The sequence below is a fragment of the Agelaius phoeniceus genome, chromosome 31 (assembly GCF_051311805.1).
Source record: "Agelaius phoeniceus isolate bAgePho1 chromosome 31, bAgePho1.hap1, whole genome shotgun sequence".
NCBI classification, from domain to species: domain Eukaryota; kingdom Metazoa; phylum Chordata; class Aves; order Passeriformes; family Icteridae; genus Agelaius; species Agelaius phoeniceus.
In genome coordinates, this window is record NC_135295.1 from 1338608 (window position 1) to 1351795 (window position 13188).

The 13188-nt window shown below is 59.3% G+C and overlaps 1 protein-coding gene across 1 annotated transcript; it reads right to left on the reverse strand.

The window, feature by feature from the left end:
- Positions 1–245: 245 nt before the first annotated feature.
- On the reverse strand, positions 246–12360 carry SV2A (synaptic vesicle glycoprotein 2A). The gene is made up of 13 exons (XM_054651236.2): positions 11980–12360; positions 8916–9652; positions 7979–8159; positions 6435–6586; positions 6222–6355; positions 5693–5782; positions 5330–5440; positions 5162–5250; positions 4364–4528; positions 4139–4272; positions 3201–3404; positions 2229–2388; positions 246–1465 (listed from the first exon to the last, which is right to left on the reverse strand). Exons 2-13 carry the CDS (start codon positions 9493–9495, stop codon positions 1282–1284), a joined length of 2184 nt encoding a protein of 727 aa, XP_054507211.1. The 5' UTR covers positions 9496–9652; positions 11980–12360; the 3' UTR covers positions 246–1281.
- Positions 12361–13188: the final 828 nt, after the last annotated feature.

Below are 13188 nucleotides of genomic sequence, written 5' to 3' on the forward strand. Positions count from 1 at the left end.
AGGGGGGGCCGGGGGGGGCCCCCCAGGACCAGCTACACCAAGGAGGGGACAAAGCACACGGGGGGGGCTGCTTGGAATGGGGGGGGGCTGCCCTGGGGCTGGGGGGGCCCCCCAGCTCTGCCCGACCCTATGGGAAAGGGGCAGAGCATGAGGGACCCCCCCAAACCCCAAATTTTGAGGGGACACAGCACTGGGACCCCCCCCTGAACCCCGATTTGAGCACTGGGGACCCCTTGTACCCCGATTTTTCTTTTTTGGGGGGGGGGGTTTAGGGCCTGTTTGTGCTTTGCAAACCGCTGGTGGTTTTGGGGTGGGGGGAGGAAAAAGGAATAGGGGATTATTAATAGGGGATGTGGGGGGGACTTGGGGCGCAGGGAGGAGGGAAAGGGGGTGCAGGGAGCCCCCCCTGACCCACACCATCCTCCCTCAAATGGGGAAAATCCTTTAAAAATCAGTTAAAAATCCCTAACTGGCAGTTTTGGGGATCCCCCACTGCTGCACCCCAAATGAGACCATGGGGGGGGGGGGAGCTGTGCTTTGCACCCTGAAAATTGGGGGGGGGGGGGCACCCCAAAATTGGGGCATCCTGGGGGGGGGGCATGTGCTTTAAAGGGAGGGGGGGGGCACCCTCAAATTGTCAAGGGGGTCCAAAGGGAGCTGCACCCCTCAAAGGGAGCTGCACCCCCCAAAGGGAGCTGCACCCCAATATTTTCTGCTCCCCCTCCCACCCCGAGGCGCCCCAAGGGCTCTCAAACCCCCCCCCCCACAAAAATCTGTGGGGGTTTGGGGGTTCCCTGCTGGGGATGGGGAAACTGAGGCACAGGGGGCTCCCACTGCTTCCTCCTCCTTGGCTCAGCAAGGATTTGGGGGTGCACAGAGATTTGGGGGGGGGTTCAGAGGGTCGGGGCCCCCCCCTCTAAATCCTGTCCCCTAAAGCCCCCCAGGAATGAGCAGCAACTCACACAGGGGGTGACACCGAGAAAAGAAACTGGGGAGGCTCTGAGGGGGAGAATTGGGGCTCAGGGGGGGAATTTTTGGGGGGGGGGGTGTCAGGGAGGCTTTGGGGGTACAGAGGGAATTTTTTTGGGGGGGGTGGTTGGGTCCAAGTGCAAATGAAAAAGATCCCAAATGCTCCAAGAAGACGTTTCACAGTGTCTAACGCAGAACTAACCCCGGGGGCACGAGGAGATGGAGAGGAGAGAGGGGGGGGGGGAAATGCTGGATTTTGGGGGGTACCCCAGGGAAAGGGGAGGGTGGGGGTCCCTCTCCCCCAGCCCCCCATCACTGCAGGACCTGGCCCCTCGTCTCGGGCAGTTTGAGGGCCAGGGAGCTGCCGAGGGCCAGAGCGGCTGAGGCAAAGAGGATGGGCACGGCCTTGGTGATGCCCACGAAGGAGGTGAAGATGCTGATGCCCAGCACGGCTGCCAGCTTGCACAGGGCGTTCAGGAAGCCAAAGGCCGTCGTCCTGGGGAGGATGAGGAGGGTTGGGGTTGGTGGGAGCACCCCCCGGGGGTAGGGGTGGGTGCTCAGGCTCAGGGGGTACCTGCAGAGCGCAGGTGGTACCGCGGAATTGGCACCTGGAGGGTTGAAATGGGCACCTGGGCGCTCCAAAGTGGGCACCCAGCACCACAAAATCGGAATTCAAAACCTTTGAATAGGCACCCAGCACCCCAAAATGGCAACTCCAGACCCTGAAATGGGCACCCAACATCCCAAAATGGGAATTCAAAACCCTGAAAGGGGCACCCAGCCCCCCAAAATAGGAACTCCAAACCCCAAAATGGGAAGTCAAAATCCTGAAATGGGCACCCAGCACCCCAAAATGGCAACTCCAAATCTTGAAATGGGCACCCAACACCCCAAAATGGGAACTCCAGACCCTGAAAGGGGCACCCAACACCCCAAAATGGGAACTCCAAATCTTGAAATGGGCACCCAACACCCCAAAATGGGAAGTCAAAATCCTGAAATGGGCACCCAGCACCCCAAAATGGGAATTCAAAACCTTTAAAGAGGCACCCAGCACCCCAAAATGAGTACCAGGGCTGACAGGCAGCACCCAGAAACAGCTGGGAACCCACAGCTGGCACCCAGCACCCCAAAATGGAAACTCCAAACCCTGAAATGGGCACCCAGCACCCCAAACCTCCCACTCAGCACCCAGAACTTCTCACCCAGCACCCAAAACTTCACTCCATGCACCCAAAGCCTCCATCCCATGGCCTCACCTCTTGTCAGAGGGGTAGAGCTCCACGGTGAGCACGTCGAGCGCGTTCCAGGAGGCGATGCTGACCCCCCCAAAGAGGCAGAGCAGGGCGATCATGGCAGACTCGCTGTTGCCAAAGGACAGGAAGAAGCAGCTGATGCAGGACATGACACTGGAGCCAGCTGGGGGACACGTGGACACGTCAGAGCGCGGGGAAACTGAGGCACGAGGTCGGGACTGAGAGTCCCAAAAGGGAGAGGGAGATGGGGGTGACCCACCAGGAGGTCCCCAAGAGGTCACCAGAGATGGAGGTGACCAACGGGTGGGAGGAGGATCAGGAAAGGGCATGATGGAGGTGGGGTGACCCACCAGGAGGTCCCCAGGAGGTCCCCAAGAGGTCACCAGAGATGGAGGTGACCGATGGGTGGGAGGAGGATGAAGAATGTCCTCAAAGGGTGATGGAGGCGTGGTGACCCACCAGGGTAAAGGTGATGGATCAAGAGCTGGGGGTGACCCACCAGGAGGTCCCCAGAGATGGAATTGACCAATGGGTGGGAGGAGGATGAGGAAAGTCCCCAAAGGGGTGATGGATGAAGGTGGGGTGATCCACCAAGGTAAAGGTGATGGTGGTGGGTCAAGAGATGGGGGTGACCCACCAGGAGGTCCCCAAGAAATCACCAGAGGTGGGAGGAGGATGAGGAAAGTCCCCAAAGGGTTGATGGACTTTACCCCACCAAGGTAAATGTGATGGTGGTGGGTCAAGAGATGGGGGTGACCCACCAGGAGGTCCCCAAGAGGCCACCAGAGATGGAGGTGACCAACGGGTGGGAGGAGGAGCAGGAAATTCCTCAGAGGGGTGATGGAGATGGGGTGACCCACCAAGGTAAAGGTGAAGGTGGTGGCTCAAGAAGATCAAGAGCCTGGTTTGGGCTGAAGGCACCTCCAGGACCCCTCAGCCCCACCAAGGCTGCCCCAAGCCCGTCCCGTTGCCCACCCAGCATGCGCAGGCGGCCGATCTTGTCCATGAGCAGGGCCGAGACGATGTTCCCGGGGAGCACGGCCAGGGTGCCCAGGAAGCTGACAAAGTAGATCATGTAGGCGTTGTTGTCGTCGCTGAAGTCCAGCTGGCAGCCCTCCTTGTTGTGCAGGAACGTGCTGTTCACCACCCGGCTGTTGATGAACTTGTACTCGAACAGATCTGGGGGCACAGCGGGGCCACGGGGTCACCCCATCCCCGTGCACACCTGCTGAACCCTCTCACCCCACCTGGTGGGTCAGCCACACCTCCATCACCTCCTTGGGGACCACTCTGCTCCTTATCTCTGCCACCCCAACTCCATGGTGCCACTGGGGACCTTCCTCCAAGCTGGTGGCTCACCCCCATCTTCATCCAAACCCTGGTGGGTCAGGTTATCTCTACCACCCCAACTCCATCATGGCACTGGGGGCTTTCCTGACCTTCCTCCAAGCTGCTGGGTCACATTATCTCTGCCACCCCAACTCCATCATGGCATTGAGGACTTTCCTGACCTTCCTCCACACTGGTGGCCCACCCCCAACTCCATCCAAACCCTGGTGGGTCAGGTTATCTCTGCCACCCCAACTCCATCATGCCATCAAGAACTTTCCTGACCTTCCTCCAAGCTGGTGGCCCACCCTCATCTCCATCCAAACCCTGGTGGGTCAGGTTATCTCTGCCACCCCAACTCCATCATGGCACTGGGGACTTTCCTGACCTTCCTCCAAGCTGGTGGCCCACCCTCATCTCCATCCAAACCCTGGTGGGTCAGGTTATCTCTGCCACCCCAACTCCATCATGTCATTGGGGGCTTTCCTGACCTTCCTCCAAGCTGGTGGCCCACATCCATCTCCATCCAAACCCCGGGGACCACCCTGGTGGGTCACCCCCTCCCGAGGACCCCATTGCCCCACCTGTGTTGTAGAAGACGGTGGAGATGAAGGTGCAGTTCTTGAAGAAGGTGTTGCTGGAAGTGATGTCCTCGAAGTAGCACTCCTCAAAGAGCGAGTCCTCGAACGTCACCGACTTCATCTTCAGCCCGATGAACCTGCACGGGGGGGGACAGGAAGGAGAGCCCAGCTGCCCCCCAAGCTTGGTCCCAAGCTCAGCAAGGCCAGGCTCAGCCTCCCCTCGCTCACTTGTCGTTGAAATACTCCCCACCACGGTGCACTTGGTTCTCCAGGGTGAAGTTGAAGGTGAAGTGCCGAACCTTCTCGCGCGTGAAGAGCTTGGTGCGCGACGCGTACTCGATGCTCTGCAGGTGCTTGATCATGTCCGGGAACCACACGGTGAGCCCGTAGTAGCTGCGGGGACAGGGGTGAGCGGGCACCACACACCTGGGCTTGCCAGAGCTGGCCCGGGGCTCCCAGGGCTATCCCAGGGATATTTGTTCCATCACATCCCGCTCCGTGCTGCCCCATCCCATCCCATGGATCCCATCCCATCCAATCCCATCGATCCCATCTCATCCCATGGATCCCATCCAATCCCATCCCATCCCATGGATCCCATCCCACTGATCCCATCGATCCCATCCCATCCCATGGATCCCGTCCCATCCCATGGATCCTGTCCCATCCCATGGATCCTGTCCCATTCCATCCCATCCCCGTGATCCCATGGATCCCATCCCATTCCATCCCATCCCATCAATCCCATCTCATCCCATGGATCCCATCCCTTCCCATTGATCCCATCCCATCCCATCCCGTCTCATCAATTCCATCCCATTGATCTCATCCCATCCCATCAATCCCATCCCATCCCATTGATCCCAGTGAGCCCATCCCATTGATCCTACGGTTCCCATCCCATTGATCCCATCCCATTGATCCCATCCCATCCCATTGATCCCATTGATCCCGTCCCATCCCACTGATCCCATGGTCCCCATGGTTCCCATCCCATTGATCCCACCCCACCGCACCCCGCAGCACCTGAAGGACATGGTGAACCACACCGCCATCATCATCAGCGTCACCCGCCGGTACTCGGGCACGAAGCACTGCTGGAAGTTGCTCCAGACCTGTGCAGGGACACGGGAGGTGACAAGGACACGGGAGGTGACAGGGGGCACAGGGAGCCCTGGGTGGCCCCGGCCTCACCTGCTGGGACAGGTTGAGGCATCGGACCAGCCAGCGCCGGTACCACGTCCCGGTGTCCGACTGGATCTCGATGAGCTCGTCCTCCCGCTTGATGGTCTTGATGTGGGTGACCTGTGGGTGGGACAGATTGGGGACACCAGGAAGCCACCAAAAACTTCACTCCTTGCACACAAAACCTCCCATCATGCACCCAAATCCTCCACCAGCACCCAGCTGTGCCTCAGTTTCCCCACTTGTTACAGCAGCATTCCTCTGGTGGTGCTTTTCCCAGAGGTGGGAATTGCACCCCTGCTCCTGGAGGACACCCCACCCTCACTTGGGGTGTTGAGGACCCCAGGGGGGTCAGCCCTGGGGGGTCCTTACCGAGAAGACCCTCTCGGGGTGGCCCTTGGCCCTCATGTTGGTGTCATGGACCTGCTTCAGCACCATCCAGGCCTCGTCGTGCTTCCCGTTCTGTGAGGGCAGGGACAGGTCCCAGGTCACCCTGGGACACCCCAAACCTGGACCCTGACCCCTCATCAGCTGTCCCTGCCTGGGTTCCAGCACCCACCCGGGGATCCCCCCCTCATCTTCATCTTCATCACCTCCTCAGGGTCCCCTCATCCCTATGGGTTCCACCATCCACCTGGGGATCCCTCCACCATCTTCATCACCTCCTCAAGGTCTCCCCACCCACCTGGGGACCTCTCCATCATCTTCATCATCTCAGGGTCCCCTCATCCCTCTGGGTCCCATCATCTGCCTGGGGGGTTCCTGCCCAGTTCCACCCCTCTCCAAAACCCACCTGGGGCTTCCTGTCCAGGCCTCACCACCCCCTGGGCGTCCCTTCCTGGGGACCCACTCCAGCTCCCTGATGCACCCCAAATTCCCCGAATTCCGCCCCAGACCCCACCTCAAGGTAGAAGCGTGGGCTCTCTGGCATGGTGGTGAGCGCCCCGATGGCGAAGACCGAGGGGAAGGCGCAGACGAGGACGAAAACCCTCCAGCTGTGGAATTGGTACGCAGAGCCCATCTGGAAGCTCCAGCCTGGACAGGGGGGACAGGACACGGTGGTGGGGCCGAGCCCCGGCTCACCCCCCGTGTGCCACCGGCCCAGGGCTCCTACCGTAGTGCGGGATGATGGCCCAGGCCATGGCGGACGCGTAGATGCCCCCGATCATCCAGAACATGCAGAGCCAGCTCAGGTGCTCCCCGCGCTTCTCCTGCGCCAGGAACTCCGAGAAGTAGGAGAAGACGATGGGGATGGAGCCGCCGATGCTGGGGATGGAGGGGAGGGAGCAGCATCACCCCCTGCCCCACCACACGCAGCGGGGATCGGCCCCTGCTCTGCGGGTCCCTGTGTGCAATTCACATTTTCTGGGAAAATCCCTTTGCCCAGGATTTTTCTCCCGGGAAGCTGAGAAGCCTCAGAGGAAAAGGAGAACAGTAATTATGTGGTTTGCTTCTCCTGTGTTTTGCTGCTTTGGAATGTGGTTTGGAGGTTGCTTGCCCACAGGTGGTTGTTTCATTGGTCTCTGCTGTGAGTTGTTTTGACTCAATGGCCAACTGGGGCCAACTGGGGACTCTGGAGAGAGCCACAAGTTTTTCATTATTATCTTTTTAACCTTCTGTAAGTCTCCTTTCTGTATTCTTTAGTATAGTACAGTTAATATTTATATAATACAGTATAATAATATAATATAGTATCATAAAATAATAAATTAGCTTTATGAGAACATGGAATCAGATCCATCATTCCTTCCTTTGTCTGGGGGGAACACAAATACAACAACTGGTCCCCCAGGTAAGTATCCTTTCTGTATTCTTTAGTATAGTATAGTTAATATTAATATAATATAGTATCATAATATAATATAATATAATATAATATAATATCATATAATAAAATAATAAATTAGCCTTCTGAAAACACAGAATCAGATTCATCCTTCCTTCCTTCCTCTGGGGGGAACAAAAATACAACAACTGGCCCTTCCTGTAGGTATCCTTTCTGTATTCTTTAGTATAGTATAGTTAATATAATATCATAATATAATATCATATCATATCATAAAATAATAAATTAGCTTTATGAGAGCACAGAGTCAGATTCATCATTCCTGCCTTTCTCTGGGGGAAACACAAATACAACAACTGGCCCTTCCTGTAGGTATCCTTTCTGTATTCTTTAGTATAGTATCATTAATATTAATATAATATAGCATCATAATATCATATCATATCGTATCATAAAATAATAAATTAGCCTTCTGAAAACACAGAATCAGATTCATCATTCCTTCCTTCCTCTGGGGGGAACAAAAATACAAAAGCTGGCCTCCCCTTTAAGTACCCTTTCTGTATTCTTTAGTGTAGTATAGTTAATATTAATATAATATAGGATCATAAAATAACAAATTAGCCTTCTGAAAACACAGAATCAGATTCATCATTCCTTCCTTCCTCTGGGGGGAACAAAAATACAAAAGCTGGCCTCCCCTTTAAGTACCCTTTCTGTATTCTTTAGTGTAGTACAGTTTAGCATTCTTTAACATAATATAATATCATAAAATAACAAATTAGCCTTCTGAGAACACCGAATCAGATTCCCCATTCCTTCCTGGGTCTGGGGGACGAAGGAAGCAAAGCCAAGAGCTGGGCCCCCCTTACCCCACGCCCGAGAGCAGGCGGCAGAAGAGGAAGGTGCCGTAGCCCTGGACGAAGGAGGAGAAGAAGGCGAAGACGCTGTTGACGGAGAGGGAGATGAGGAGGCACTGCCTTCGGCCCAGCCGGTCGGCCAGCCCGCCCCACACGAACGCGCCCACCATCATGCCCAGGTACACGATGAGCCCTGGGGAGGGGACACACAGCGAGGTCAGGGCTGGGGGACACAGGGACCCGCACCCCGAGTCGCCTGGAGCAGGGGGAGCATCATGGGATCTTCTCCCTGAAATGCTGGGCGCCCTTGAGGGGAAGGGACAGAATTCCCTGTTGTGCCCTGCTCTGCTCAAGGGCTGTGGGACAAGAGGCCCCAGGACTCCCTCACCCAGCCCTGCCCCTGTCCCAAGGTTGCCACAGCTCAGGGATGGGGGGCACTGGTGTCCCCTGGGTTTGGGGGGTGTCAGGCTCTGGCAGGCATTGCAGAGAAGGGGGAAGCCATGGAATAAACCCCCTCCCACGGCTCCCCCAAACCCAGCCCCAGCATCCACTGGTCAGCCCAAATTTCAGCCATTGCTCATGTGGGGACCAGTGTGGGACTGGGAGGAGGATGGTGGGAGCCCCACATCCCTTCCTGGACCCCACACCCCATGGCCTCCCAGTTCCTCCTGGCCCCCACATCCCTTCCTGGTCCCCACACCCCATGGCCTCCCAATTCTTCCTGGTCCCACATCCCTTTCTGGACCCCATGGCCTCCCAGTTCTTCCTGTGTTCTTCCACAGCCCCTATGACCCCCCCCACATCTTCCTGAGCCCCCCATGTCCTTCCCCCTCCCCACCCTCCTGTGCTCCTCAATGTGTCCCCATATCCCCCTACATTCCCCATCTCCCCACACCTCCCCCTGACCCTCCTGTCCCCCCCTGCGTGCCCTCCGTGCCCCTCTCCTCACCCAGCATGCCCTTGTTGGAGTCGGACAGGCACATGTCCTTCTCGGCGCTGGGCAGGACGAAGCCCACCACAAAGATCTCCACGCCGTCAGCCATCAGGGCCAGGCCCAGGACAAAGTAGAGGGTCCACTGGAAGCGGCCGTGGCCGCATTCCTGCAGGATGAGCTCGTACTGCTGCGCCAGCTCCTCCCGGTCCTTCCTCCGCTGCCCCTCGCTGTCATCGAAAGCTCCGGCGGCCGCCGCGGCCCCCAGGCGCTCCCCGCCCTTCAGCGACTCCTGCCGGGGGATCCCTTGGTATTCGCCCTCGTAGATCTCATCCTCCTCATCGTGGCCTTCCGTGGCGTCGCTGGACACCCCCTCCTCCTCGTTGGCGCCCTCGCCCCCTCTGTAGTAGCCGTCCTGGGGCGCGTAGTCTTCATCGTCCTCCTCCTCCTCGAAGCGGGAGTAGGAGCGGCGGGTGTACTCGTCCTGCACTCGGTCCATGCCCCTGCTCACCTTCTTGGCCGCGTGTTTCTTCACCTCCTTGGCGATGTCCTTGGCGCCGCGGATGAAGGCGGTCCGGTCCCGGAACGACTCCTCCATGGTGCCCTCGGGGCTGGCTCGGGGCTGCTGCGGGGGCTGGGGGGTGTCTCTGCTGCGGGGGCTGCGCCCTCAGGCCCGGGGTGAGGGGACAGGGGTGGTGGAGCCACCCATCCGTGGTGGAATGGGGGGCGGGAGGACCCTGGATGCCAGCCTGGACCTGGGAAGCCCAGAGAAAAGCAAGGCTGAGTGGGGTGGTGGTGGCCCTGAGTGTCACCTCGTGGTTTTTCTGCATCTCAGATGGAAACAGGAGGATTAGAGGACACAGTCTCAAGCTGCGTCAGGGAAGGGATGGGTTGGATGTTAGGGGAAAAAAAAAAATTTCACCCAAAGAATAATAAAGTACTGGAATTGTCTTCCCAGTTGGGTATTAGGAAATACTGGATATTCACTGAAAGAATAATAAAGTACTGGAATTGTCCTCCCAGTTGGGTATTAGGAAAAAAATTTTCACTGAAAGAATAATAAAGCACTGGAATGCTCTTCCCAGGGAGGTGATGGAATCACCATCTCTGGATGTATTTAAAAGAAGACTGGACATGGCACTGGGTGCTACAGTTGAGGTGTTAGGGCATAGGTTGGACTCTCTGACCTTAGAGGGCTCTTCCCACCTCATCATTCTGTGGTTCTGTGGTTTGGGGACCCCCTGGTGAAGCAGCAGGTGGGGCTGGGGTGGGGACAGGCTGAGAGGGGCTGGTTCCATGCCAGCCCCTTCCCCTCACCTGGGGGGCTCCCTGGGACCCCCCAGTCCCCCTGGATCCATCCCTTCTGCCCTCATCCCAAGGCACAGGGGGACAGCAGGGACACAGCCGCCCCTCAGCACCCCAGGACTGAGAGTCACCCCAAAGAACAAGGTCTGGGCTGAAGCTCCCCATTCCCCCGGGCACCACAGGGAGGATGAGGAGGTCAGAAGGTTCCCAAACCCTCCCAGCACCGCCCTGGCTGGGTGGCCCAGGGCACAGGAGCCCCTCAGAGGATCCCATTGAGTGACAATGACCCGAGTGTGCCAGGCCACGCTCGCTGCAGGAGCTGCCAGGCAGGATTTACTGCAGGAGACGCCAGCCCTGGCGCCTGCTGACCCGGCCAAAGGGGGCTGGGGGGGACCATGAGTCCCCCGGGGGGAGGAAAGGGGCACCCAAATACCTGGGGGCGGCATCTCCTTGTGCCCTCACATCCCAGCACGCCACCCCCTCTTCCCCACACCCACTGCACAGAGCCCGGCTCAGCTCGTGACAGGGATGGACCTGCAGCCCCCCAGCCCCCGGTGCTGCTGCTCCTCCACCCTCGGGGGCCGTCGCGACCCCCCCACACCCCCCCCCAAGCGTTATTTTTATCTCTGGCCAGGCGGGAAGGAGCGGAGAGCAGAGGGACGCAGCCGGCGTCGTGTCCCCCCCTGGCCAGGAGAGGGGACAGGGCACGCAGGGACGCTAAATTTAGAATGGAGCTCTTTGGGAAGGCTGCAGGGAGGGGGGCTGCGGCACGGCACGGGCAGGCAGGTGGTTCTAGAGGATAAAACGGCAAATTCCCCCCCCCGGCTGCAGGGAGACCCCAGTCCCCTCCCCGGGGCTCCTGGATCCCTGACCAAGGTCATCTCGCTCCAGCCAGGCTCGAGGTTCCCTTTGGAATCTGCCCATGCGGGGCCGGCATTGCACAGCCCAGGAGGCGCTGGGGGTCGGGAGGAGGAAGGGGGAGCAGGGAGAGGCTGGGAGCACGATGAGGAAGAGGATGGGCTGGGGGAGCAAGGTCACGGCTGGCTCCGTGTGACAGAGAGCGGCCGCACCAAGCGGGGAGCCTCGAGCGGCCGAGCCGACGCCAGGAGCCGGAGCTGGCTGAGATCGGGGGCTTTGATCCCACAAGAGAGCCAGAAATGCCCCAGAGCACAATCCCTGGCATGTGGGAGCCGGGGAGATGCCCCAAAAATGCCCATTTTGGGGGCTGAACACGGCGCTGGCCCTGCAGCCCCGCCGTGGCGTTGGACAGCTCTGCACAAGGTTATGGGCTCTGGATCTGTCTCCTCCAAGAGGAGCTGAGGGTGGATGGAACCGTGCACCCCAAAACCCCCGAGAGTCCCAGGATGGGGGGGCTGCATCCCCCCCCCAGCCCTGCAGCCCCCAGGCTCCCTGCGGAACGCCAGGAACATGGCGACAAGGGGGGAGAGTTGGGAGCCGCTCGTGTCCAAGGTCACCCCCCAACATCCCCCCCCCGCTACCCCTTCCCCAAAACCCCCCCCGGTTCCCCCCTCCCATCCCTGCGGTGAATTCCCGATCCCCTCCGGCTGCTCTGCGGGGGGAGCATGAGAGGAGCCCCCCAAAAACGCACATCCGAAGGCAGAGCCCGGCTCCCGGGGAGGTTTTCCAGGACAAAATGGCCACAGCAAGTGGGGAAGGAGAAGCCGAACCCCGAATCCATCAGCGGCTCCGATTAACGCCGCCGCGGGGAGGAGGGGGGGAGATGCGGGCTATAAACCCATTTTTTGTTCCCCCTTACCTGGCTCAGCCCTCGCCCCGCTCCAGCTCCTTCAGGGGGATGCTCCGGTTTGAGCAAGGATGCTCCGGTGATGAAGGAGATGACAGAGGATGCTCCGGGTACCAGCGCTAGCGCCGCAGCCTCCGCCGCACACACGGAGCGCTGGGAGAGTCCATCGGCGCAGCCCCGGGAAGGGAGGGATCAACCACGGCACGCGGGGAACCGGGGGGGGGCTCGGCGGGGGCGGGGGGCTCGGCCCACCGGGGGTGGGGAGCGCTGGATCCCCCGGGATGCGCAAGCGGAGCTGCCGGGGATCGCGGTTCCCGCGATGGAGCCGCCGGGATGGAGCCGCTCCGGAGGCTGCGGGTGCAGGGGGGATGCGGGAGGGGTGGGGGGCATCAAGCGGGGACCCCCCCCCACCTCCCCCCGGAGCTCTCGGTGAAGCTCAGCCCGCCCCCAACCCGCGCTGCCGCCCCCCGCCCCCGTCACGGCTGAGTCACGGCCTCCGCGGGGCTGGATTGGGATTTTTTGGGATCAAATCGTCCCCGCCTGGGCTGGTCAGACGCGGCCCCGAGGCTACAACGCGACACACAAAAAAAAAAAAAAAACCGATGGATTTTTTTTTTTTTTTTTAGGGAATTTTTAGGGCTGGAGATGCACGTTGCAGCACGGGATGTCCAAAGCCACCCCCGTTTTCCATGGATGGATTGCTGAGGGTGGGAAATTGGGAGCTGCAAAAAAAACCCAAAAAACCCCAAAACCTCAGGGCTGTGGGGTGCTGGGTGCTCCTGGGACCGGCTGAGCTAAAAGTGGGGGGAATTTGGGGTGACCCCACAAGCAAAATCCGCCCTGATCCCCTTTAGTGGGATGCCAGCATTCCCAGAGCCCCCTCATCCTGCACCCCAACATTCCCAGAGCCCCCTCATCCCGCACCCCAACATTCCCAGAGCCCCCTCATCCTCCATCCCAGAATTCCCAGAATCCCCTCATCCTGCACCCCAACATTCCCAGAGCTCCCTCATCCTGCACCCCGACATTCCCAGAGCTCCCTCATCCTGCACCCCGACATTCCCAGAGCCCCCTCATCCTGCACCCCGACATTCCCAGAGCCCCCTCATCCTGCACCCCAACATTCCCAGAGCCCCCTCATCCTGCACCCCAACATTCCCAGAGCCCCCTCATCCTGCACCCCAACATTCCCAGAGCCCCAACCTTCCCTGAACCTCCCTC

Excerpts from the sequence above, each read along its gene's own strand:
- SV2A (XM_054651236.2), bottom strand. The coding sequence starts at position 9,495 with ATGGAGGAGTCGTTCCGGGACCGGACCGCCTTCATCCGCGGCGCCAAG. Across the intron at positions 6,587-7,978 it reads CGCCTGCTCTCGGGCGTGGG|CATCGGCGGCTCCATCCCCA; the intron begins GTAAGGGGGGCC and ends CTCCATCCCCAG. Across the intron at positions 1,466-2,228 it reads CTCTACCCCTCTGACAAGAG|GACGACGGCCTTTGGCTTCC; the intron begins GTGAGGCCATGG and ends CATCCTCCCCAG.